At 37.5% G+C, this 27219-nt stretch overlaps 2 protein-coding genes across 3 annotated transcripts in view; one reads left to right on the forward strand and one right to left on the reverse strand.

Annotated features, from left to right (window-relative positions):
• The window catches only part of LOC145479557 (leucine-rich repeat-containing protein 72-like), a 59223-nt gene that overhangs the window by 26271 nt on the left and 5733 nt on the right, over window positions 1-27219 (forward strand). For both annotated transcript variants that reach the window (XM_081457957.1, XM_081457965.1), the window contains exons 3-5: window positions 13264-13333; window positions 15260-15455; window positions 15759-15848. In XM_081457957.1, coding sequence (XP_081314083.1) covers window positions 13264-13333; window positions 15260-15455; window positions 15759-15848 — 356 coding nt within the window. The remainder of the gene's footprint in view (window positions 1-13263; window positions 13334-15259; window positions 15456-15758; window positions 15849-27219) is intronic.
• Window positions 21108-22658, reverse strand: LOC145463956 (uncharacterized). Its single transcript, XM_081447754.1, has one exon. The coding sequence runs from the start codon at window positions 22647-22649 to the stop codon at window positions 21108-21110; it is 1542 nt and encodes a 513-aa protein (XP_081303880.1). The 5' UTR covers window positions 22650-22658.

Raw genomic sequence — 27219 nt, forward strand, 5'->3', positions numbered from 1 at the left:
AATAACTATGAGTTACTAACCAAGCGTGAGGTCAAGATGGCTAGATACATTGTATTAGCCAAGTACTTGGCCAATGTCTTGATCTCACGCCTAGCAATGTACCAGCCATCTTGGCCAACATGCTTGGTCGGTAAAACATTCATTTTTGCTCATGGATGACATCATCCATGAGCTTCAAAGGCAGTCGAATGGCACTCGCTCGATTCTGATTAATTTATTCGTTAAACCTGGATTAAACAATTTTCTCCTACCTCCTGTGCTAAATCGTGCTAAATATCGTTTTTGTCCAAGAGTGTTCAGTCGTCTCTTTTGACGAAGGGGGACTAGAAAGGCATACATTTTTGCCCGATAAATCGAGAGCATGGGTACGAGTTTGTCGAACACCTCAAAGATTTTAGTCGGCCATTTTGGTTTCATGTGTTTTTCTTTCATAAATGTTGTTTTTTGCGTATTGGCTTTTGCTCACACGTAGAATTGAAAGCTGGTAGAGGTATTTATGACTGTGGTAATGTATCTGTCACAATAGCATGGTTGGTGCAGTCAAAGAATTGATACAAGACACCTGGGAAGACAAAGCTAGAAAGTGTGATGGTGATTAGCAATGGGGGAATTTAAGCTCGTAGCTTTTTTTCTTGGCAAGAGAATTTGATGGTTTCCACCACTTTCTCTCCTTGTGGAGTCCAAGATAAGCTTAAATTCATGTTCAGTTTTGGTTTCACTGTTTTTATTGTTTTATTTTGTATACACACATTAAAATTCTACCTCTGTTAGTTTAACAAATTGACGTCAGTTTTTTATGCGTCTGTCCTCTTATTGATGATAAATTGCGTCATAACATTGTCAAAGTTGTTGTCGAGCCATGAGCCGCAGGACAGTGATTCTGTTTTATTCAAAACAAAAATTTTCATTTCACCGATAAGCAAGAACTAATCTGATTATCAAATAGTGATATCGAAATTATCACGGAATAGTGTGTTCTAATTCTGTTGCCAGGCGAGTTGGTGTAAACAATAAAACCACATCAAACTGATGCACAACTGAGGAGCATTTCAATGAGGAGTATTGAAGGTACTGACACCTCATTGACTGATGAAATTAATTGGAGGTTTTCAGTTTAAGTGCCAAGGAGTCTGCAGCAATAATAACGAAGTTTCTTTTGTCAGAAATTTACTACCGTAATTTCTGGCCAATTACCCGCGGGTAATCTGTTAATTTCAACGCAAACATTTGTTGGTGCGGGTTATAGGAAGGTGCAGGTATTGTGATAATTTTTAAATCCTCCGGTATAGCGTTAAAACCGTAAGCAGAGAAAAAATATAAAAGTCATTAAAGGAACTGTTCCTAAAAACTCTGTATTGCCTCATTTATCCTGCTTTCATTGCCAATAGACTTTAATGCTCTCGATGAAAACCGATGCAAATTGAAAACATATCAACAAACATCGTTGGCAAACAAAATCTTTTATCACATATCTGCTATTACTTTCTTACCTTTCTAATTTCATAGCTTGTTTCTTTGTTTAGTTGAAAATAAAAACATTCACTAACTGGAATAATAAACTCAGAAAATAAAAGAATAAAAATGTGAAATAGCAGGCTTCAAAATAATTCACACAGAAAAAATGATGCCGACATGTTCATTTCATGGTGCCGCTGCCGCCGCATAATTAATATGACACGACATAAAAGGTGATTGTCGGCACGTGTGTAAACAAACATTCACAGACAACATTTTAAAACACCAGAATATTTAGTGCGTCAGTAAAATGTTCCTAGCAAACACTGCCTTGAGGTAGAGAGTATTTTCCCCGTTTCAAGTGATGTCTTAGAGTCAGTAGATCCTGAGATATTGATTTTCTTTAGAACGGATTTTTACAAGTGGTATTATTAAATGGAAGATCAAAAACAATGGGCGTGAAAACTTGCTAATTGCACGCTAAAGGATATTTTGTTAACAAAAACAATGGATGAAGTTTTTATTTGATTCAAAACGTTATGAAAAGGTCATTGACTGAATGAGAAATACATGCTTCAATCATTTATGATAAGTGTAGCCACAAGTAATTTTGAGTCAAAATGCTTGGTGTTAAACGCGCACGTCAGAGTTTCACTTTTGAGTATAAGCTCAAAGTTATTGCTCGTGCAGATGTACAGGCTATGCACGGTCATGAGGGCTTATCATAACTCAGCCTTTGTGAGTTCACGAATTTCTTTTGTTTTTGGGTATGGGTTATCTGCCAGTGTGGGTAATCTGTTGAAATTTTTTTCTTGTTATTGTGAAAAATGACCGATGCAGGTAATCAACCGAGCGGGTAAACAGCCGGAAATTACGGTAGCTTTACATGTAACTAACACAGGAAAGTTGCAGCTGAATATGAACTTTTGGCTCTCTTTCGTAGAAGAGGAAACAAACAAGCTGCTAAGGAGAAGCAATATGTTTCCATTCTCTATTTCAACCCTGGCAATCATGCAATAGTTATAAAACAGCAGACGACATTTCTTGAATCGAGTTAGGGAAGATTCCAGAAGATACGCAGTCACAGTAGCGTTCTTTGCACTAAAAAAGGAGAACTGACGTTACCTGAAATATAACGGCTATCACCAGCCAAAACGAGAGTGTGATATCACTCATTACAAAAATTACAAAAAGGCGTGTATCTGAACTTGAGAATGGAGTTTATCACACTAGCGATGCTGGAATGCATGCATCTTACATGTTATGTTCTACCACAAGGGAAAGCACTCAACGTTTGTGCGTCAGTTATTCATGCGTCTGTCCTCTTATTGATGATAAATTGCGTCATAACATTGTCAAAGTGGTTCCACAGTAAACTTTGACAGTGTTATGACGAAATTTATCATCAATAAGAGGACAGACACATAAAACACTGACGTCAATTTGTTTTTTACAATAACAAAAGACGCCGTAAACTTGACGTAAACAAACATAAGTGAATTTTATTCAAAATGATGCAAGCATTGTCAATAGCTTTTCTCACTCCTACCATTCAAAGACCAAGCTTCAGCTGATTTTCTTCGCACGCAACTGAAAGATCTTAGCATGAAAACAAACACCACCATCCAACCTGTTTTCATCAGCCACAAGATTGAGCGAGACCTGAAATCACGTGAAGTCAAGCCACCAGTCGTTAACCAACAGTCCCTTGTGTACCATTTTAAATGTGACCTGTGTGATGCAGGTTATGTTGGTTTTACGCGCCGGCACTTGCACCAACGCATCGATGAGCACAAAAACCCATCGTCATCAATTGGAAAACATTTTCGCGAGGAACATTCTTTGGCCCCTAATGATCTTTCTAATAACTTTTCGATTTTAAAGAAATGTACAACCAAGCTTGACTGTCTTATTTTTGAAATGTTTTTTATTCACAAACTGAGACCAAGTCTCAATGTACAATCTGACTCTATTCGTGCGAAAGTTTTTAAATAATCTTACATGTTTTTTATTGTTTTAAGCACTACTTTGTTAATTCTTTTACATACTTTTACATATTTTTACTTCATTAATAATTTTCACACATTCTTACCTCTTTGTAGCTATATATATCTATGCAAATTTACTTCTTACATCTTGGTTGATAATGACCGAAGAGCGGTCGAAACGTCGCAAACTTTTACTGTTTATTTTTATTGTCAAATACTTAAAAAAGTCCATAAAATTTCATTGGTTAAAAAGTTGACAGTGTGACAGCTAAAAGTTGAGCTTGAAAACTTGCATAAATTAAAATTTTATCTGTCTGTACTCTTATTAATGATAAAAATGAGCCAATCAGTGTATGAGAAATTAGACAGTTATTGTAAAAGAGCCTATCGCAAGTTCGAAATTTGTAATCTTGTTTTAAAATACTTAGGGGAAAAAAATTTGAATTGCCTTCTAGTTTTCTTGTTGTTCACACTACATTTCTTTTGTATTTCATGTAGTTCGACCAGAATGAAAATTTCTTCACAGATGGTGTGCAAGTCAACTTGTGTGTACAATCAAGTAAATATAGACCAAAATATTTTAGTGATGGATTGACAAATTATGTCCAAGAGACTGTGTAGATCTACTTTTTGAGAGAGAGAAAGCTATATACTTGTTGATACCCTGCCGCAATTTTGGCTTTTTTCCCCGCCATTTGGTTGATTTCCCACCTAGCGGTTTATTTCCCGCCCCGTTTATAGTTGATGGCCCACTGTTGGTTGATTTACTGCCTTGATGTGTGGTTGATATCACGCCACGTGGTTGATGTCCTGGCAGGTGGTTCAGATTTCCCACCCTTTTGATGGCACTGTAATTGTTGATGGGGTAAAATGCCGTAGCATTTAACTGTTTTGACGGTAATCATTGGTTTTCTTTTTATTTGCGTAGATTAATAATCGAACAATAGTATTATGTACTTATAAGATCATTTTTTAGTTGCTTATTTTTTGGCTTTTAAACTTTCAGCAGGTTCCCTCAGTAATCACCTTGGAAAGTACATCAAAGGTTAAATATTTAGTGTGTGATCAACCACAAGCATTTTATAAAACAATTAAGAATGTTCTTCCAGTCTGATATTTCCCTTGGTGGCCACCTGAGCTATTTCTTTAAAGTGGTAAGGTTGATATTTTCATTACAAAATCAAAGTTACCGGACTCTTATTGCTGGCTTTCACTGTCCCGCCATCAAAAAAGCCTTTTTTTCAGGGGGTATTTCAAGTAGCCAACCCAATTAACTGTTGCTGGGAAGAGAGAAATACAGGTCAGAAAGGTAACAGGGTGGAATTTTACTTCCCAGTGCAACAGCAACAGCAAAAACAACCACAATATCATATTTATTTGGAATCCCCATATTTTAACATGCCATTGCAATAAAATCAAACAAAATGAAACAGGATAAAATTATCAGCATAATGCAGTGGGTATATCTGAAGAAATTTAAAGAGGTACTGAGACACTTGATGTATTTGTGGGGCACTCCCTAGGGATTTGCACCCCAGCTCATGTTTTATCCGAAACGAATAACAAGTATCATACCAAAGTTGTTTAGGACATTTCAGAAATTCTACTCACATAATACTATTTTACATGTGTTTGTTAATTTTTCAACCTTACAATATAATTTTTATTTACTTTAATGATTGTGCTCTTTACCAAAAAAACTCAACGCTGTACTAAACTTCATAGTCTTTCCTGTTTTTGGGTAGGTATTCGAGCTTGATGACTGTACACTTAAACGAGTTTGCATTGGGAATGACTGCACACTGTATTAAAACTATTATGATATTTTGATGACTGTGCTAGATTTCCTGTTTTTTTTTTCCCCTGTTTTGTTTTGTTTTTATAATTTTTTGACCATGCACTGTAAACTTTAAACGATTTGTAACTGACTATACACAGCTTTAAAACTATAATCATTTTTTCGGCAGCTGTTTCTTACACTCATAATTCATGCTACATCAATGACTGTACACTTAAAAGGGTTTAAAATTCATGGTACACTGTTTTTCAACCATTATGATTTTTGCATGGTGCATGCTACATATCATAGCCCTCCTGTTCTTTTTTTGTTTGTTTGTTTTGGTTCATAATTTTACAACCATACACTATATGCCTTAAATGACTTGTAAATGACTGTACACAGTTTTGAAACAATTTTCTCTGTTTCTAGCTCAAAAGAGTCTATCCTTTTGTGGAGCTTGTAATTTTAAGACCATCCTAACTTCAAATGTGGTTACTTGAAAGCAAACATGTCCTTTCCTCGTCTCTATTTGTTGACCCCTTTTTCTTGAATAAGTATTTCACTTTGTTGTAGCTGAGCGCTCAAAGTCACCGTCGTTTCTGTTAAGGATTTCCTTGAGGCCGTTGTTTGAGTGGAATAATGACTTCAGCTCTTCTTTGTTTGGGCACACAGAATATTTTCCAAAGAAGTTTTCAACGTACTTCTCATCTGGCTTATTCCATTTTGCTTTTGGTTGGTGGTTAGTGACACCAGACAGATTCCACTTCAGTTATGCTGTTAACCCAATTTGCTTCTGTTCTGCTCAACGATGGTTCATGTTCCTTTGACGGTAATGCCATCTTCTGCTTTTCTTTTCGTCTCAGGTAGTACACTTTGTCAGACTTTCTTGACCATCTTAGGATTGTTAGTTTTGAAACGCCGATCGTTTATCAATTTCCTTTGCAACTAATCCTACTGATTTATTATCAGTTATTATTGAAGCCAAGTAAAATTGTGATTTTCACGCATATGTAATAGTTCTAGAAATTTTGCTGCTAGGAAGTTGTCTTTATTGTGGGTGCCATGTTTCTCACAACGCCCTAGTTTTTTCACGCAGCATAGGCAATAAAAGACAACACACAACTTCTTTTAGTCAGAGACTGTTAGTGAAGTTACACCGCTACCGTGCTACGATCAGAGGATCCAAGTTACCGCTATTTCAAGTGTATTTCGCTGTCTCTCTGTTACCTTTTGGTGCGAGTCGTCAACCAAAGTACCTAAGTTCTTATTGTTGTAGTTATTTGCTAAGTCACAAATTGTTAGTCTTTTCTTTATCATGAAAAGGTTTCATTTAGTTTATCTAAGTTCTGTTGAGATCACTTTCACAGCTCTACTATTGCTAAGGCTTATTGTCAAGTTGCTTTATTAGTCCAATTGTCATACGATTACCAAATTGTGAGTTCTTTCACGCTATATTTAGCTATTTTGCCCGATAGTCGTTGGTATCTTCATTTGTTACGACAAGAGTTGTTATCGTCTCAGTTTTATTAGTTTCAAGTATCAATATTGTCTTGTCTATTTGTTTAATGCTATGATCTTGTTAGGTTATTATGATTGTTCTATCCTGTTAGATTTGTATTTTATGTGCCTTATCTAAGTAGGACGTATTCTTAAGTACAGCTTTTCATAAAAATTTAAAAACGATCTCTGGCTAAAAATGTTTATAGATATATGAGCTTTCGACTGTTAGATCTACAGTCTTCGACAGGTAAAGATGAATGACGAAATATGAATATAAATGAGTAAAAATAAAAAGAATGTTGTATTGCCCAGGGAGTGGGCAGGAATTGTTGACAGCATTTGGAGTCACCATAGTATGCCACGATTCTAATGTTTTCCTTATTCAGAAACTGCCTTTGTCAATTAAGGAGGCGTTGTTAAAGTCAATAGAATGTTCATGGGACCACACATGGTTTGCAATTTTGGAGCTTTTAGCCGCTGTTTTGATATTTCTTATGTGTTCTTCTCTTCGGGTGTTAAACACTCTGCCAGTTTCACTGATATAACACCATCAACAGTCAGCGCAAGGAATTTTGTAAACAGCGTTGGTTTGTGAATCCAGAGCAGGACGAAATTTCGGGGCCGGGAACTGTTGTAGAGTGGTCATTGGCTTATTTATAACCGAAATATCATGTTTTTTTTAGGGTGCAGGTCAAGGGCTCAGTTACACTTTTGATGTATGGAAGAGACGCGAAAGACTTGCGTGACTCGGAAGGTTCAACCAAATTAAAAAACATTCCAACAAGTTTCTCAGTGGGTAAATTTGGCAATGGTTGAGTTTTCTTGATTTGTATATCACGGATAAATTAATGGATGGATAGCCATTAGACTCCAACGCTACGTAAACATGATTAAGTTCTTGTTCTTTCCCTTCAGATGTGTTAGGTAGATTTAACGCTCTATGCAAGAGGGTTGCTGCCGTGTCACTTTGTGTTTTTTGTCATGGTGAGAATTAAAGTCTAAGTACCTGTCCGTATGGGTTGGTTTTCTGTAGACATCCACAGAAATTGCTCCATTGTTGCAAGAAACCAATGTGTCAAGAAAAGAAATTTTTCCATTACATTCTTGTTCGATGTTGAAGGAAACGTTAATGTCTATTGAATTAAGTGTGTCATAGAAGGCTGTAACTCCATTCTTTTTAATAATGCAGAAGCTGTCATCAACATACCGTTTCCAAATTTTAGGTGTAACAGGTGACGCATTGATTGCAGATTCCTTGATCTCTTCCATGCAGAGATTGGCCACAACGGGACTGACCGGACTGCTCATGGCACAACTGTGGACTTGTTTGTAGATGTTGTCACTGAAGACAAAATAGTTGTTCGACAAAGTGAAGCTTAGTAGAGAAACAATGTCATTGATGTTTAAATTTGTCCTGGAGGGAAAAGATGTGTCATCTTGAAGTTTTTTCTTGATTATATTTACTAATTTATATTCATATTTTGTCATTCATCTTTACCCGTCGAAGACTGTAGATCTAACAGTCGAAAGCTCGTATATCTACAAACATTTTTAGCCAGAGATCGTTTTTAAATTTTAAATGCTCAACCCTGGCTATGGTCCTTCAATATTTTTATGTATATAGCTTTTCAGTTCGAACCTACTTGTACAACTGCTACTCCTATTCGTATCTGCTACCACTACTTGTGATCTACTGGTTTTCACTATTTCGTCAGTCGCTATGTATTGTGAACCAGATCTATGGACTTGATCTGTCGTTAAATCAGTTTGAATCTACCAAGTGGAGTTCGAATCACTTATCATCTCGCACTGCACTTAACCCCTGTAATTGTTTAAGATTTGAGTAAGAAGCAACCTCTAGAATCTTTACGACTACAAGGATCACTCGCAAATTTGCTTAAATCAATATGTTCAGCCATGGTGTTTCTCACAATGTCAAATGTGATTTAGGCCTGAGAAATTATTTGGCTGGAAAACAGCATTTCGATGACTTCTAGTTGACTACTGGAGAGTTCTTCTTTGTGAATAATTGGCTCTGATTCTTCCTTGTGGTCGTCATCATCAAGCTTTGCTGAATTTGCTGACTTGGTGTTTGATTTTGTAGCCACTGACGTATCCAAGCCAAGGGACTTTTTCAGTAGTTGGTGACCTTGGGCAGACTTCTTTGTGGTATGGTCTATATTGTAATAGTGATCTGCCATTTCCTCTTTAGGAGCCATGTGTTCGTGAATGGCCCTCTTTTCAACAATGTCCATATCATAAGTTGCTGATGAGGCTATCTTCCTGATATTGGTGCTCAATAATTTAATTTGCTTAGCGTTGAACCAAAAGGCGGTTACCCTCTTTCCGATGTTGCTCTGATCAAAGGGTGTCCCTTCCACTATCAGAAACAGGGTGTCCTCACTATCATCGGCACACATGCCGCGCACGTGTTCAACATACAAACACATATTGTTTGTTTTTTTGACGGTTGATGGTGAACAAATTTGGTCATTTGACATTTAACGGCTTATTAGGGATGACTATTGGCAGTTGATAGTAAAGTATTAGTAATAATTTCCTTTTCAATGCTGACGGTTAACCCTTCTAAAACCCTCATATAAGGCCTGCGCCTGGTGCACACTGACGGCTTAACGGCAAGGTCATGCAAATGCCAAATGACCTTAAAATTGAGGTTAATTATGTCCAGTGTGAACAAGATAGTGTTAGAATGAATACATAGTGGAACATCGCTGGCAAGGATACAAAAGATACAGAGGTTATAACTTAAACTTACTGTTAATTGGGCAACACACTTTGCCTATTTTGTTGTTACAAATTGGGCAATCAATTTTAAATGCCCATTTAAATCACTGACATTCTTGATCTACTGAAGCAGTCTCCATTGTCATTGCCAAAAAATACTACATTTTCAAAAAGAAATATCAAAGTTAGGGCAAGTTCTAGCCTTAAAGGTGTCAATCTGACAAAAAGTACGCATTTTGGTTGATTTCCCACCACATTTAGCTATTGCGCTAAAAAACTGCCTGAAATATGCAAGGTAATGCAGAAAAGAGACATATCATGCCATTATCCATGCAGTTTTCACTCTGATATAAATTTTCAACCACATTGGTTAGAAATAGCAAGTTTTATTGTGATTTGAAATCGTGTTTGATTTCCCGTGTCACACTTGCTTTATCGCATTGTAAGTAGGTGTGAATTTATTTAGCTTATTCCCTCTCAAGCAACTGAAGTTACATTTATTCTTGTCTGTGTGGTTCCAAAAGAATTTGAATGTCATTTCTTGAGCTTTGAATCCAGTCCTGGTCATGCAAGTACACCTGAAAATTTTCATAACTCCAAAAATCGATATTGCTGCAACGGCGGTAACATGAGGTAATGGTATGGGAGTCGGGTGAATCATAATTGATCATGATTTCCACGAAAAAAAAGTTTCCCACAATTTTTTTTGTGTGTGCTTTTAGAGTAAAACAGCTGTTTTCTCACCAGTCCAAAAAGTAAAGAGCTAAAAATTCGTGAAACTTTGGTGTAAAAGAAAACCGTAAACTGGATGAAGATTTGTACTTATAGATTGTCTGTGCTTAGTTTCAGGTTGTTGCATAATGTCTGAAATTTTTTTTTATTTTTAAAAAACCAAGTTTTCCCTGGCACTGAAGTGCTTGATGAGGGATACACAGAGAGAGAGATACTGTCCAATTGTGTCAAATGTAACCCGAACGCATGGTGGCTGGTGATGCAGATTTTTTTTTTTTGCTTCTAGAAATGAGAGATTCAAACAAATTGAAATCAAAACTTGAAATAATTATGGAGAAGAGAGTGCTTGATACTTGTCAACATAAGTATGTTCTGTAATCATTACAAAATCTATTACAAGAGACATAATTATCTGCAATCCTTTTGAATGTTACTGCATTGCTAGTGAGATTAGCACAAACAATCACCAAGATATATAGGAATAAAATAATGTGATTTTTGTTTCCAAGGAAGAAAGTTATTTTACGTGCATACACTACAATATGTAGTACCCTCGGCGTGTCTAAAATACTGGTAGCTGGTGACTGGTGACTGGTCACTGGTGACTGGTGACTGGTCACTGGTCACTGGTCACTGGTCACTGGTCACTGGTCACTGGTCACTGGTCACTGGTAATTGTTGACTGGTAACTGTTGACTGGTGACTGGTGTCTGATAGATTTGATACCATGAAAGTCCCTTACTACCGATGTAGTAAACTAAGTGTACCTTAGTACACTTATAAAAAAGATTGTGTGGTTCCAGAAAATATCCATACCCCCCCCCCACGGAGAGTTTTTTCCAGGTTGAACCCCCACCCGCCAGGATTTTCTGTTCCAGGGGGCTTCACAGTACTCCCCCCACTCCCTGGAATTTCCATAATTTTTCTACTTGCCCCCCCCCCCTACCCTTCGGAAATTCCATATCCATAAAAACAAGACCCATTCATTGTAATAAAATTTAGCCACAGCTGTTTATAGTTACATTGTAGACAAAGACTTACTTTTTCATGGTACACTGCACACGCGGCGCCTTCCTTCATGTCATGTTGAAATGTTTGAACTGGTGTTTAAACTAATGTACAACTGACTTAGAAGCGCTTCACTCCCAAATGGCATAGCAGCTGACTTTTTCTTCATTAAAGGAAGTTTTTGTATGAGAATCTCGGAACATACATAAAGCTCTTTCATATAACCCAGTCGAAGTTTTAATTTATGCATAGTCAAAACAACATATCAAATTTCTTTACACATGCAGTGAAGTCGTCACGCAACCTTTTTTTTCAAAACAGCTGTTTCCCAAACGTCGCTTTATTTTTTCTTTCACCAAAGGAATACATCAATACACTAAATTCCTGTAACCAGTGACCAGTTACCAGTTACCAGTTACCAGCTATCAGTTACCAGTTACCAGTTACCAGTATTTTAGACACACTGTAGTACCCTTATTATTGTATTGCACAGGTGGGGTGGGCTTCTCCCTATAGTTGACTAAAGGTGCACTTTTTTCAGGCTGGAGGTATTATAAGACTTAACAGGACAGGGATTTCAAACATTAATTGATTATTTATCCAAGAAATAAGATATGGTAGGGCCACATTAGGTTTTTAAAAGGGGTTTCAAGCTAGAAGCTACATGTATATGAAAGGGAAGCCCTTTCTGTCAAAAACACTTTGTAAAATGGATAGGCTTTTGACCTTGGGGCAGGCCTCCCTTTATAAAACTTTGTTACTTCCCTTCCCCCTCCCCATGGACATAGTTATATGGTAAAAAAAGTTATAAATTGTAAATTAAAACATCCCCTTCACTTCGGGTTCAAGATTGAAACAAAACTGTCTGAAATGATTCTTATAATATTCAAGGAAATACTTTTCTTTCTATAGATTTCCCATCTACCAGCAAGGCTGGGAACATTGTATTGTGTTCTTGAGCAAGACACTTTACTCTCACAGTGCCTCTCTCCATGTAGGAGATAAATAGATACCAGCAAATTTAATGTTGGGGATAACCTTGCAATGAACTAGCATCCCATCCAGGGGTAGTAGAAATAGTCGCTTCATGCTACAGAAACCGGGAAAAGTGCCAGTCTGATGGGCCACTTGGCTCATGTGCAGACTTTACTTCCACTTCCGAGTTACTGTTTGCCTCTTTTTCAGATCAAGTGCTCAAGCAAAACGTTTCACATGAAATTGGCTTGATTTTCATGAGAGTGAACGTACAGGTGACATACATTTTCATACCAAGACTCATTTTGCCACAGAGGCAAAAATCAACTTGGAATTGGCCTATTTATCCATGAGCTGGCTCAGGGAGCCTTTGATTATTTGCCATAGAGAACACTGATTTCTTGTTAGACACAGAGAGTAAACCTTGAGTGGGCATTAAGCAGCACTGTCTAATGTCTTTGAATCACTATGTGAACTCAGAAGAAGTTGACAGGTGAAGTCCTTGCAAGACCAGTTGTACTCCCATGCCACCCTCTCCAACTTTGTTATTGTGCCTGACACATTTAGTTGATACGAAACAATTATGTGGTTGATGAAGTCTAATTTTTGTCTATCCCTACTGCAACCATAGATCGAGATTTCTGACTTGAAGTTCAAAGTTTGGTAACAGAGCACAATAAATGCTTGTTGTTTTCCTTTAAGCAGTTTGAGTTGGAACAGACTACTTATAATAACATACTTGGCCTGCTGAAATAGTAGGTGACCAAATTTGCTGCCTGATTGAAAATTCCCTAGACCTGGTCGAATTTTTTAAGCCTTGTAATTACTGCTACCTTTTTAGTAAATTCCCAGTGCATAAAGCTTTTGCAGTCACTTGCATGCCAAAGTCAATATGGTCGTTTTATAGTGCTGAAGTTTTCTTTTTGGTGAATCATTCAGACAGTCAAAAGTATGTGTGTATGATTTTGATGACAATTTTGCAATGTAATGCTGTGGGTAATGCTGTTTGTATTCCTGATAGAATTGGTACAATAATTTCAAATGACTAATAATAATTATTTGTTTACTCCTTGACTTTAGGGGTCTTGAGGAAGTCAAAGACTTTGGAAAATTCAAAAACTTGCAAGTTGTGTGGCTAAATGGGAATAAGGTAACACCTGATTCATGTCATGGCTGGGGTATAATCTTACAGCGTGACCTCAATATCTCAGTGAACAAAATTCCTAAACCCATAACTGTATACAATATTACTGTTAAGAAGTACACTTCCTATTTCTAATAAGCACCCTCCACGTAAGTATGTATTTTTTTAAATGCCATAGAATTCTAAAAGTAAAGCCCCCCCCCCCCCCCCCCGGGCCTAAAATAACAGCTCCCCAAAACTAATGCTACACTTTAATGCTGTACTTTTTTACCTTCCTATTGAACCTCAAAAATAATGGCTCCCCCGGAAAGTAGCAGCCCTTTAAAGATTACCACTCAGCTACATGTGCAATAAAAACCGTATAATTTATATTAATTTTGATGTAAGGTTTCAAGCAGTAACCTTTAGATCAATGTACCAACATTTAAAGCGACCCCATACCCCACTGGGGGTAGTAAGGACTGATGATGACCAACATTTAAGGTAATTCCTCTGAAATAAAAGTGACAATAGATTTTTGTTCAAACTTTGTACACTGAATATTTGGCATATGATAACTTCAATTTTGAAATAAAAAAGGAGGGTGCCCATGCTCATTAAGGAGCAGTGAGGCATTGAAAATGCCCCATTTTGGCATAATTTAATGCTTATCATAAGAACACATTCCCAGTAATTGTCACATCTTTGTGAGCCCGGACTCATAAGAACATGCATTAAACCACAGTCAATACATTGTGTCGGACACAAATAAACGTTTTAAGTTTGATTCAGATGGAAAGCTAAATCCTTGATTAAAAATTTGAACCAAATTTCTTGACGTGGTTACCGACTGCAAAATAGAAAAGACCACAGTGTATCTGCTATTTTTCTTATTTATTCAATTTTCAGCAATAGAAATTAAATCAGTCTTTTCTCACGCAAAGCTTATGATTAGTTGATTACAATGACTAGAAAAAAAATTTGGGGTGCCCATGATCGTTGGTGAGGTAGAGCCATTTTTCAACTGACAGAGCTCAATATCAAAGCAAATCCGTCATGTTTTCAATGTGCGCGTGCACGAGCGCACGCTAATGACACCATAAATTATGCGCAGTAAGGATGCGCAATGCAAATGTGATGAATGACCTTAAAGCTTTTTTCCTTTATACAGTCTGCTTTGTAACAGTCATACATGAAAGGAACTGTAAACTTCATGTTATGTATCTGCCCTGTCTGAAAGGACCATCAGTTACTGTTCAAATGTATTTTTTTAACCATCCAAAAGTAATGGCTACCTGAAAGTAGCGGCTCCTTTTGCCTGCTAAATCCGAAAGTAACAGGGCTGTTACTTTCGGAATTGTTCAATAAGCACCTATATTCTAATACATGTAAGTACATAATTTCCAAACCAGTACTACCATCACAAAGGACATAGACACAGAACAGCTGATAAGATGAGTGAATTATGTCATCTGCTTTCATAATATTAAACATAGTGAACTGGAATAAACAAGAGAGAAGTCTCTGGTTACATTTTGTGAGCTACATTATCTTTTGTTGCTCATTTCAATGGACTGTTGTTTAGGCTAAAAGTGTCCATCCCTAATAAGTGGCCCTTTTCCTATAAGCAGCCTGTCTTGTAGAGTCAGAGTCCAAAATTCCCCAAATTGAGTGTTTTCCAAATTGGACTCATAGTCCAACATCTGAGTGAGACCTTGCTAACAATTTTTTCCAAACTGTTTAAATAGGAAAGATATGGGAAAAAAATAAAAAGTTTGTTTATGAATCTAATGGCATAATATACTGCAACACTCAATTCTCTCAATAGAAACAGTGCAAATATATTGTAATGTCACACTAAGCTGAGAATCATCTGTTATTTTTTCGTAACTAATGTATAAATCATCATCAATGTATAATGTTTTATAATTCTCTGTTTACATTTATTTCTAGCTTAGGGAACTGAATTGTTTTGGGTCAAACTATCAACTGAGAGAGTTGTATCTGCAAGACAACATGTTGGTAGAGCTGAATGGCTCTTTGCGCCACTTGACTTGCCTTCAGGTGTTATTGCTGAATGGAAACCAGCTGGTAAAACTCACTGATGTTGTTCATGAGTTGAGAGCCATGCAATGCCTCAAAACACTTAGTACGTGTTTAAGTTTTCAGTGATTTAAAGTTTGGTAAAGTTACATGTATCTACCATTGAAAAATGGCGAAGGTTTAAAGACCAAGAATTTTTTGGGGCACTTGGTATGTAATACCTTTTTACCCTTAGTTACTTTGTTGTTTGTTTCATCCACACAGTGGCACACAGCATTTTGAGTTTCTATGCACATAATCCAAAAATCTTGGAATTATAATTAACTTTAAACTTTCTTTCATCAAAATCTGTACTAATAGATTACTCTTCAGCTACAGACAATTTACGTCTTCTCAATATTTGTATTAGATCTGTTTGCTAATCCACTGGCTCAAGATTATGACTACAGGAGTTACATAATACACCATGTGCCCTCAGTTGACTTGCTAGACAGGAAAGGTAAAGGACATATCATATCATGTATTTGTGTTTATTTCTGTGTCATCCTCATACATGTAGTGGCAATGGAAGCGGTCAAATTGTCCCATAATAACTTTGACCTTGTTAGTGGAGAGTGCACCAGGGGATTGCCATCTCTAAAACGACTAACCCACTAAAGCTCAAAAAGGAATGAGGAAAAGTTTTAAACTTAAATGGTTGTTTATCAAAAATAGGTTTAGCAAGTAATTAATTGTTGTAAATGGGTTGGGGTTGGGCCCAGTGGGGGTCATCTGTGTAAAAAGGATGGGGGTGCTCGTTGTACCTTGGGGGCCAAAAAATAAGTTTTGGTACCTCTTAGGGTGTTCAGCCTCAAAAGGTCCAGAGCAGGAGCTTTTGTGGGTCCTTTTAGGGTATGAAGCCCAAATAAAATATGACAGAAGGTATTTGATAGTCAACTTAATGAGTAGAAGGTATTCAAAGCAACCGTCTTTATCACTATTAAAAATTATGAAAGTGTGACTGTCACTGAATGAGTTGTTTTAGAATTGCTACCTCTTTACTTAGAGGTGAAAGATTTCAAGCCACACCCGCAAAAGCAGGATCTTGGTACCTCTAAGGGATTCTTTTCAACATTTCCGACAAGGACCCTTGTTCTTTTTATATGGGAGCCCCCCCCCCCCCCCCACCTACTTAGAGCAGAGCAGAGCACTACGGAAAACGTGTTGTACCCATCTTACTTCTTTAATTGGTAAATGTGCTTTCCCTGGACAATTGGATATTAAATTAATTCTTGTTTCTCGGAAAACACAAGTATTGTGTTACATACCTTTGCAAGAATCAAACATATCAAGTTACAGATGTTGGTGTGAAAAATATAATTACTGCTTCAACCCATTGATGCCTGTGCAGGCTGTAACCAGCCGTGAAGAACGTTAGCCTTTGTTCTACTTCTGACGTCATCATATCTGACCAAAATTGCCATTATCTATACTCAAGTTCTGCAGGAAGAAAAGATCTTTCCAATGATACCCAGATCAGAGTGATCAGCTCAATGGAGCCTGAACCATGCACGAAAATGCTCAGAAATTTGAGGGAAAAACTCGCAGCAAAATTTCCTGCGACTACACGTGGCTACTCTATGGTAAAAGTTGCCCGTCTCGATGATGCCTTCTCGGAAATTTTTGAACTGGAAGCAAGCTCAGTAGAAGATCAATCACTGCAGCAAAAAATATAAGAAAAGGACAAAGAGGAAAGGCCAAAAAAATTAAAAAGCCGAAAAAAGACGTAGGGTCACTTTCACATCCAAAAACTCGAAATTTTGATTTCTGCACATGCACAGGCAAAAAATAATGCGGCAAAATGCGATGCTAGTGGAAAGAAAGGCATGCTGTCATGTTGCAAATGCCTGTTTGGGTAGATTGGAGCTAGGTTGGCTCATATCCTGGCTGAAAATCTCCAAAATGTCTAAAAAATGTGTTTTTTGCAAAAAGCTCCGGGAGTCAATGGGTTAAGATATTGAATTTACATTTAAAATGAATGCAGAACATCACAGTAAAATTAAGGGATCATGTGTACTAAGACCATCTGAAGTCGTGTGTCAATTGATACCCTCCATCGACACTCAATCGACACTTGATGGGCATCTCAATTGATTCTTGGTCAACACTTGATTGACATCTCAGTCGGTCTATGGTCAAGTAATTTTCGCAGATACGCCATCGAGTGTTGATGGATACATACGAGTCGGTCAACACGTCGCCAACTATCAATCAACTGCTGATCAAGTGTCGATCGAGTGTTGATTAAGATGCCAATCAAGTGTCAGCCTAGTGTCAACTGAGTATTGATTGAGATATTGATTGAGTGCCAATTGAGATGTTGATCAAGCATTGAGCAAGTGTTGATCGAAAATGATCCAAATTGAGAGCTGTCTTGACAAAAGTTTTCAGTATTTTTGTGACTGGAACGAAAATACACACTGCTTAGCATAGGCGTATGGACAGGGGGTGAGGGGAGGCCCTGCACCCTTAGTTGCAGAAATTTTTGATGTCGTTTGGGCCAAACGCTCGTGATTCAGGCAGCAATACTTTGGCTTGTGGCTACTCACTCACATGTTTGCCTTGCCAAAATGGACTTAAAGTCAAGTGATATAAGGGATCTAGGTATTCTGTTTTGGAAAAGCCAAATATCGGTTAAATGTGTATCATTGAAACTCACAATAATGAAAATGGGTATTATTTCCATTCCCAATTTTCCATCAACAAACCAATGACAAAAGAATCAAAGGGAACGAAGTGAAAACCAGAGGAAGACAAGCAATGCATAAACAATAATACATATTTAGTGCAGAGTGCACTATTCAGGAATGGTTTAGGGGGCTGCTGTTCGCTAAGGCACTAAGGTTATAACAGACTAACGCAATAAGGTGTAAACTTTAATGTTTGTTTAATTAATTAATTTTAATTAATTATTGTGGCGATTAAGTCCCAGCAAGAGGGGAACTCGACATAAGCTTCTTCAAAGCTACATACATACATACATACATACATACATACATACATACATACATACATACATACATACATACATACATACATACATACATACATACATACATACATACATACATACATACATACATACATACATACATACATACATACATACATACATACATACATACATACATACATACATACATACATACATACATACATACATACATACATACATACATACATACATACATACATACATACATACATACATACATACATACATACATACATACATACATACATACATACATACATACATACATACATACATACATACATACATACATACATACATACATACATACATACATACATACATACATACATACATACATACATACATACATACATACATACATACATACATACATACATACATACATACATACATACATACATACATACATACATACATACATACATACATACATACATACATACATACATACATACATACATACATACATACATACATACATACATACATACATACATACATACATACATACATACATACATACATACATACATACATACATACATGATTTATTTGATAAAGCAGGTTACAGATCAATTGGCAAGACGTTAAGTCCCGATGTGGACCTGCACTATCTAAGATAATAAATTACAATAAGATCCTACATAATGCATGATCCAAAATTTATTTACAATAGCTGAATAAATAATGATAGGTAAAATAGATGAATTAATAGCAATGTACAGTAAAAATAAATAAATTAATTAATCAAAAATATTTGAAGTCCAGTGATTTGTTAGTAACGCAGCAGAACGCTTTAGTGAAACTGATAGAATTTAAGAGACTCTTATTTGCCTTAAGTTTTTTCTTGAAAGAATCAAGGTTAGAGCAAGACTTGATGTCATCGGGAAGGAAATTCCAAGATAATGCAGCACGATGTTTAAAAGAAGATCTTCCCACTTCTGTTCTTGGTCTATCCACCTCAAAATTTAAGGATTTTCTAAAGCTATAAGTAGACTCGGGTTTTACTAGTAAGTCCTTTAGAGGATTGATGCTATTTCCATGGTAAATATTGTATGTAATAACTAAAAGTCTCAATGTAAAATGAAACAATAGGGTTCCAATATGGAGCGTTCCTGATGTGATCACCATGGATGTAATGCGGTAGACTATTAATAATTCTTGTTGCTCTCAAATGAATTCGGTCTAAATCATCTAACAAAGCTGGAGAACAAGATCCCCAGACTGCAATACCATATAGGACACTGGGGATGATTGTTTTATAATAAATAGTTTCCAAGACTGGTTTTGGTAGGAACTTTATCCGTTTTAAGACTGCGACTTTGTTACTGAAGGACTTACAAACGTTCCCAATGCGTTCATACCATGATAGCTTGTTGTCGATTGTTAACCCAAGACATTTGGATGATTGTTTGTACTCAATAGTGCTACTGCCGTAAGTCAAACGTCGCAAGGGACCAATAAAGCTCTGTCTTGAAATTATCAGGGCTTCCGTCTTCGATTCGTGGGCTATTAATCTGTTAGACTGACACCAGGTGTATACCTGGTCTAAAATGGATTGCAGTGTCAGGGTGATATTGTCGATATCCTTGCTAATTGTGTAAATTGTGGTATCATCAGCAAACATAAAGACATTACCACTTGTTATCGATTCGGGAAGATCATTTACGAAGATTGAAAATAATTTGGGCCCTAATATTGAGCCTTGGGGGACTCCAAACGTAATGGTTTTGGGCTCGGACTGATATTCTGATAATTGGACAAACTGCTTACGTGCAGACATGTAATCATCAAGCCAGGAAAGCAGGTCACCTGATACACCAATGGCTTTTAGCTTTTCTTGTAGGATAGTATGGTTCACAGTGTCAAAAGCTTTCTGGAAATCGATAAAAAGGACACCCACTTTCAGGCCCTTGTCCAGTGCATTTCTCCAAGTCTCTGTTAGATGAAGTAAAAGGCTCTCAGTTGAGTAATTTTTTCGAAATCCCCATTGGTTGTTGCATAATAAACCTTGTGTATCCATATGGTTGTTTAAGGTATCGCTCACAATATCTTCTAAGATTTTTCCTGGGATACTGAGAAGGGAGATAGGTCTGTAGTTGTTTACGTCTATTGGTGATCCTTTCTTAAATATGGGATTGACACGTGATAATTTCCAGCTGGAGGGGAAAGATGCATCTCTCACACTCTTCGTAAAAATTGGTAATAGACTATGGATGACAGGGTCACCAATTATGGAGAGGTCCCTTGGAGAAACATGGTCAGGACCAGTAGCCTTCTTGGGGTTAGCAGCCTTTATTAGTTTGTTTTTTACCAGTTCCCAGTTCATGTAAATATTGTCTCTGGTGGGTGTAATTCTAGTGATAAAGGTGTTTAGGGATGAGAGGTCCAAAGGATCGAGTTGCTTAGTGAGGTCTTCACTGACATTCACAAAGAAGTCATTGAAATACTCAGCCTTCTTTAAGTCATGGGTTAATAGCTCTCCGTTGTGGTTGCGGTCACAGATTGGACCAATGCTTTTGACTTTGTGTTTTCTTAAAACTTGGTTAGTCAATTTCCAAAATTCATTAGGGTTGGTAGCTTCTTTGAATAAGTTATGCCAGTAAGCAGCTTCAGCACTCTTTAATAGCTTTTTCACCTCTAGTCTCTTCTGCTTGTAGAGACTCCATAATTCAGGATTACCTGATGACTTTGCCTTTTTTAGGAGTTTGTATCTCTTGTTCATTTCTTTCTAATGGAGGTGTCAATCCATGGAAGAGATTTATCTCTTATCCGAACATCTCGTGGGGGTAGGTGGTGGTGTAGGATTTCATCGTATAAGTATTGCCAAGCATCTACGCTGTCATCGATATCATCGAATAATCCAGTTATATGCCATGGGGCCTGATCGAAGTCGCTCCTAAATTGTTTAGTGTCTAACGATTTACTGTTCTTGGTTGAGATAACTTTGGGTTTTGGATTACTCCTTGCAACTTTAAAGACAGCGAATATTAGGTGGTGATCGGAGATGCCCAAGTCGATGGAGCCAGAGGTTTGGATTTTTGAAGGTTGACTTGTTATCACGAGGTCGATAAGCGACTTTGAGTTGGCAGTAATACGGGTTGGACTGCTTATGATGTTTTTTAGACCATAGCTACATAGGATCCTTCGTAAGCGTTTTCCATATTCAGACTCGCCGTTGCTGGGTTTGTGCAGCATATCACAGTTGAGGTCACCAACTAGGATTATATTTTTTCTCTTTAGCCAGATATTAGCAATCAAGTCCCTAAAAGGTTCGAAAAAGGAGGAGTCATTTGGTGGTCTGTAGACACAGCCAACAAGGAAGGATTGAGATCTCATGGTGACGTTTAGCCATGTTGCTTCCATGTTTGATCTTTCCCAAGAAAGATCAGGGTGTACAGTAAGATCTTCTTTGAAATATATCAAAACACCACCTCCACAGGAATCACGGTCCCTCCTCACAAGGTTATATCCAGAAATTTTGATCCAATCATCTGATATACTCGAGTTTAGGTGAGTCTCAGTAATACCAAGAAGGTCAAACTTGACTACATACAAGAGGTGTTGGACCTCACACAGCTTGTTCACAAGGCCATTGATGTTGAGATGTCCAATCTTGAGATTTTTGTCGCCAACAGATTGTTTAAGGACGAGAAATGGGTCCTCCCGAGATTCTGTAAGCTCGGTGTTGTTATTCGTAGTAGCAGTTACAGGGGTGAGAATGGTCTCATTTCGGAAGGAATTTGCAATAATCTCAGTGGTCCGGAGGCAGCGAGGACAGGACCAATCGAAGGTCGTTAGGCGTTGTAAGTTTTTATAATCACTTGGTTTGACGTTTCCGCATCTAATATGGCACCACTTTTCACATTGATCACAATTCAAGGCTCTGTGGTTACGAGCGACTGTTCCCGAACAAACAGAGCACTTTGGAGGATTAGAGCACGGGCCAGGATTGAGGGAAACATCACCGCTTGTAAGGAGACGACTATGTTGGAAGCTGCTGTCGGAGTTTGCATAGTAGCACGTCCTTGAGGCAAAATACCTTCTACCACGTGGAACAGAAACAAGATGGCGGACGTATTTTGACGTGGAGCGAAGTTGGTACCCCAGCGCAAGATTCGCTATAAGAGGGACAGAGTTTGTGAAAAGAAGAGTTGGGTCGCTGGAAGAGCGGTTCCAGTTACACTTTTGTCCAAGGAGAGACGAAAAGCTGAGCAAATACAGCAAAAGTACAGAGAAGACAAATACACGTCCGGCCGCCATTACGACCGCTGACCACCTTGACGAAGTTACACGAAGCTGCACGTCTCCTGGCCTAGCAAATTACCCTGGCTAGTCGAGAGTTGCGATAATGCTTTTGTCCCCAAATATACAAGAGACTTGTTATGAGCATTTCCAGTACAAACTATATCCATAGAGAGAATCCAACAAAGAGAAGTCAACTCTGTAGAGACAACACCCAACAGTCACAAAATGACGAACAACAGCTCGCCATGTGCTTTGTCATATGACTATTTTCAGAATCGAGCAGTTTCCGAACGAAATAATCTAATTACTAGTACTCAAAAGTGTTCTTATAGACATAGTTTTTAAAGAAAAAAATGATACAACAAGAACGCTTACCTTAGCTTCCAGATGACACGACATTCACATTTTATTCCTCTGGGTGACATTAAAACATTTTTAAGCAATTCCGTTGATTCGTCCAGTCGGACCACGGTAAATATAAGCTTACATCGTAGCTTTTAAGATTTCGATGCAAGTATCATCACTTATAGGATTTCATCGTCGAATTGTCGCAGCAAGTGTTCCTTAGCGTAATAACTTCCCATTTTTCAACCCATGAAGGAATCCCTGTTTACAAATCGAACAAAAAAACATCTTCGACCTTCGTGCTGTGTTACGCCATTGTTGAACAAAAATTCATTTTTACATCTTTCTAGTACCCCCATAAAACCTGCCAAACATATGCGCTGAAGTCTTTGGGACAAAGAAATACTTAGCAGGGGAGGAAGGAGAAAAAATGTTTAATCTAACTTTAATGAATAAATTAATCAGAATGGAGTGAGTGAGTGAGTGAGTGAGTGCCATTGAACTACCTTCTAAGCTCATGGAAGACTACGTCATCCATGAGCAAAAATGGAGAACTGACATTACCTGAAATACAGCTGCTATCCCTGGTCAGAATAGTCCACTTCTGGTCCTATCTCTGTCAAGCAACGTTACGGTAGCATTGCGTGACATAGAGATGGAGGAACTGGACTAGTGGTCGACACTGAAGGCTAACTTATCTGCGCATGCGTTTCGAGCAAATTGCTTTTGTTCTTAAGAAAATAACACCACAAGGATAGCAAGAGATTTGCGAAAACATAAATAGCTTTCTCATGTTTTCAAGAAACCAGCATAAGTATGACACGTTTTGCGTAGTACATTTGGGTACCTACCCCTCTATGGCAAGCTGTTTGTAGCAAAATTTAATCCTTGCAATATATGTTTAATCCTTCAAATAATGGTTTTACTTAAAGATGTAAAAAGGCATTCAATCCAATCATAAAGAAACTTTTTGGTTCAATTCAGTCTCTTAATTTTTATGATTCAACCCAATGCCTGCAATATTGATTCAGTCCAGTACCTGCAATATTGATTCAATCCAATACCTCGAATATTGATTCAATCCAATACCTTAAAAATTTATATTTAATCCTGTTTCCGGTTTTGTTCAATCTTCCTGGGCCATGCGCGGCCAACAGGAATGAGAGTAACTGAGCACTAGAGAGCACTGAAAACATGGCGGGCAAAGAAGAACTAGATCTGTTGAGTTGAGTTTCCTAAGTTTCTTGCTGACATCTTGGATAAAACGGAAATACTTTTTTGAGAATTTTGACTCAGAAGTTGCAGAAGCGCACGCCGAAGTTCTTGATCAAGCCATTAGTCTGCTTAGGTCAATGAGGCAATGCTACAACCTAGACACAAGGGACACAGAAAAAATCAGAAGTGTAACAGCTCTCGTAAGCTTGTAATTCTCTTCATTGTTAGCAGCTATTATTCTTTTAGGGCTAGGGGTGGTGTTTCTGTTATTTGTTCTATTGTTCTCTCAAAGTTTAGCAAGCCATTCATGTGAGTCAGAGACACGACAGCTGCTACATCACCCGAAAATTTAGATTCCATTGCTACCGCTTTTGTAGATATGTTCAGTGTGTTGCGTTGCAGAACTATTTACTCCGTGAACTGTTACTGTGGACTCTGTTACCATAGAAAGCGAAAAAAGGAGGAAATCGTGAAGGAAATTTCTTAAAATTCCTGTTAAGGGGCTTGAGGAACTTCGAGGACTAGGATTCATCTGGACAACGATAACAGAGATGATTGGAGTTTCGAGATGGACAATTCACAGAAGAGTGACAGAGTATAGCTTAGAAGATATGAGGTGTTTCGACAACTTACCTGATAAGAGAAAGGTTGGCAAAATTAGATCCCCAAAATACTGTCTTGAGATGGGGTGCTACTGTGCAACGCGGGAAATACCAGGCGCCTTGGCCAATTATTATTCCCTTTGGCATCTGGTGGACATCACTCTCTGATCTGATGGAAAATACTAATTCATGGCTTTATAGATGGATTTTTTCAGACAATAGCATTTTTGAGTTACCTTTTTGTAAAAAAAATACCTTAGTCGGTGCGTCGGGTATGTTATGGACGGGTCAATGGATGAGTGAGTGAGTGAGTGAGAGATGTATGTATGTCACACCAATCATATTGGATCCACTATAAACAGCCAATCAAATTTCTTGTTGTAAAGGTAAATGGTGAGAGATGTATGTATGTTACACCAATCAGATTGGATCAAGTATAAACAGCCAATCAAATTTCTTGTTGTAAAGGTAAATGGTATGCGAGAAGATTTGATCCTGATACAGTTTAAAACGGCCATATTTATTCTTCTATCAAAGAGGAATTATTCATATATTGGGCTTACTTCGACATTTTCTGTGGGTTAGGCTGAGGAGTTTAGTTATGAACGAGATCAGCCTTGAGTTTTGAAACAGTTCATGAGCTAGTAGTATGCAAATGGAACGAGATATTTTTATTTTTAGTTACAAAGGTAACTTGATACTTTTGTTTTTCACAAGGACTAAATTCAATTGAAGGTCACGAATAGTCGCTTCTAGTTCTTAACACGTTTTAAAGGAGATGAGACTATTTAGATTTGAAACACTTCTAATGTTTACAATAGTAAGTGCAGGTAACGATTGTTTTGTTCTTGTTGCATGTAAATATAACGAGATATTTTTATCTTTTAGTAACAAAGGGTAATCTGACACTCTTGTTTTTCACAAGGGAGTAAATTCAATCAGAGCTGACGAATCGTCACTACTTGTTCCCACCAGATGTTTGCTATCTTTAGTTACAAATGGTAACTTAACACTTTTGTTTTTTATATGGGAGTAAATTCAATTAGAGCTGACAAGTTATTGGCTATTATTTCCAGGATATTAAACGAAAATGAAGCTTTCATTTCAGGACGGTTTTTACATCTCTGCAGTAGCAGTTTAATATTTTTATTTGATGGGCATTTTATGACATTCTTCTAAAGGTAAAAATTAATTATGACAACTGTTCAAATGTTATTTGAAGACTTCGTGGCACCAAGTTAAAGTGCAATTGAATTAAATCAGACTTTCAACGTGTCAGAGAGGTTTTTTTCTCTTTCTTTCAATTTTCGGTGAAGTAGTGTTGTTGTGTTGTGTTGTGTTGTGTAAAAAGGGTAAACTTACAACTTGTATAAAATGCGAAAAAGTTCTCTTAGCTTGAGTATTTTTGAGCAAAAATTCCTCTTGGGGGTTGGGAGGGCTATGTAATCGGTGAGTGAGTTATGGGTGTGCGCGTGTCACACAAATCACAGTGTGGGTTGTATCAAAGAACGAATCAAATTGCCTGTTAGAAAATAAGATGGTATCTACATTAATCTGGAGACATGTCAGATTGCTGTAGGTTGTTCAGTCAAACATTTTATGGCTTACTGTTTAGTTATCTTACCATTGGCCATGTAACATTGTATGTACAGCATAAATTCTCAGTTTCTTTCTTGCTGTACATCGCAACCGAAAAAACTTGTCAAATTAACCCAATCATTACTGTAAACAGCTCCATAAATGCTCCTATCTCCGAGACTTCACAAAAAATAACTTTTGCACGCCTTGCGTGCCTATGTTTGAAATGCAGTGCCAACAATAAAGCGGAAACAGTTCTTGAATTGTTTCTGGATGCCGTTAAGAGAGACGGAAAATTTGGCCTTCGAGAGTGCGAGTAGATCATGGTGTTGAAAACGTTTGTGTGTACAATACAATGGTGCAGGTTAGAGCAGAGGATAGGGGCAGCTCCACTGCAGGGCCATCAACACACAACCAACTAATTGAAAGATTGTGGAGGGATGTTTTCCCACTTGTACCTTTACACTTTTTATAGTACGGAATTGCTGACATCCTTGACACTGATAATCCAGTGCATCTTTTCACCTTACACTTAGTTTTTCCACCAAGGATAACCCAAGCTCTTTTAAACAAATATGTTAGTTACATAAAAATTGGCTAATTTACATCCACAAAAGCGGTAACAGTGGAATCTAAATTTTCCGAGTCTCTTGTGTCTAGGTTAAATAACAAAACAAATAGCAGAACATAACAAATAACAGAAACAATGCCCCTAGCCCTAAAAGAATAACAGCTGCTAACAATGAAGAGAAGTACAAGCTTACGAGAGCTGCTACACCTCTGATTTTTTCCGTGTCCCTTGTGTCTAGGTTGTAGCATTGCCTCATTGACCTAAGCAGACTAAT

This window comes from Orbicella franksi, chromosome 1, assembly GCF_964199315.1.
Source record: "Orbicella franksi chromosome 1, jaOrbFran1.1, whole genome shotgun sequence".
Lineage (NCBI taxonomy): Eukaryota > Metazoa > Cnidaria > Anthozoa > Scleractinia > Merulinidae > Orbicella > Orbicella franksi.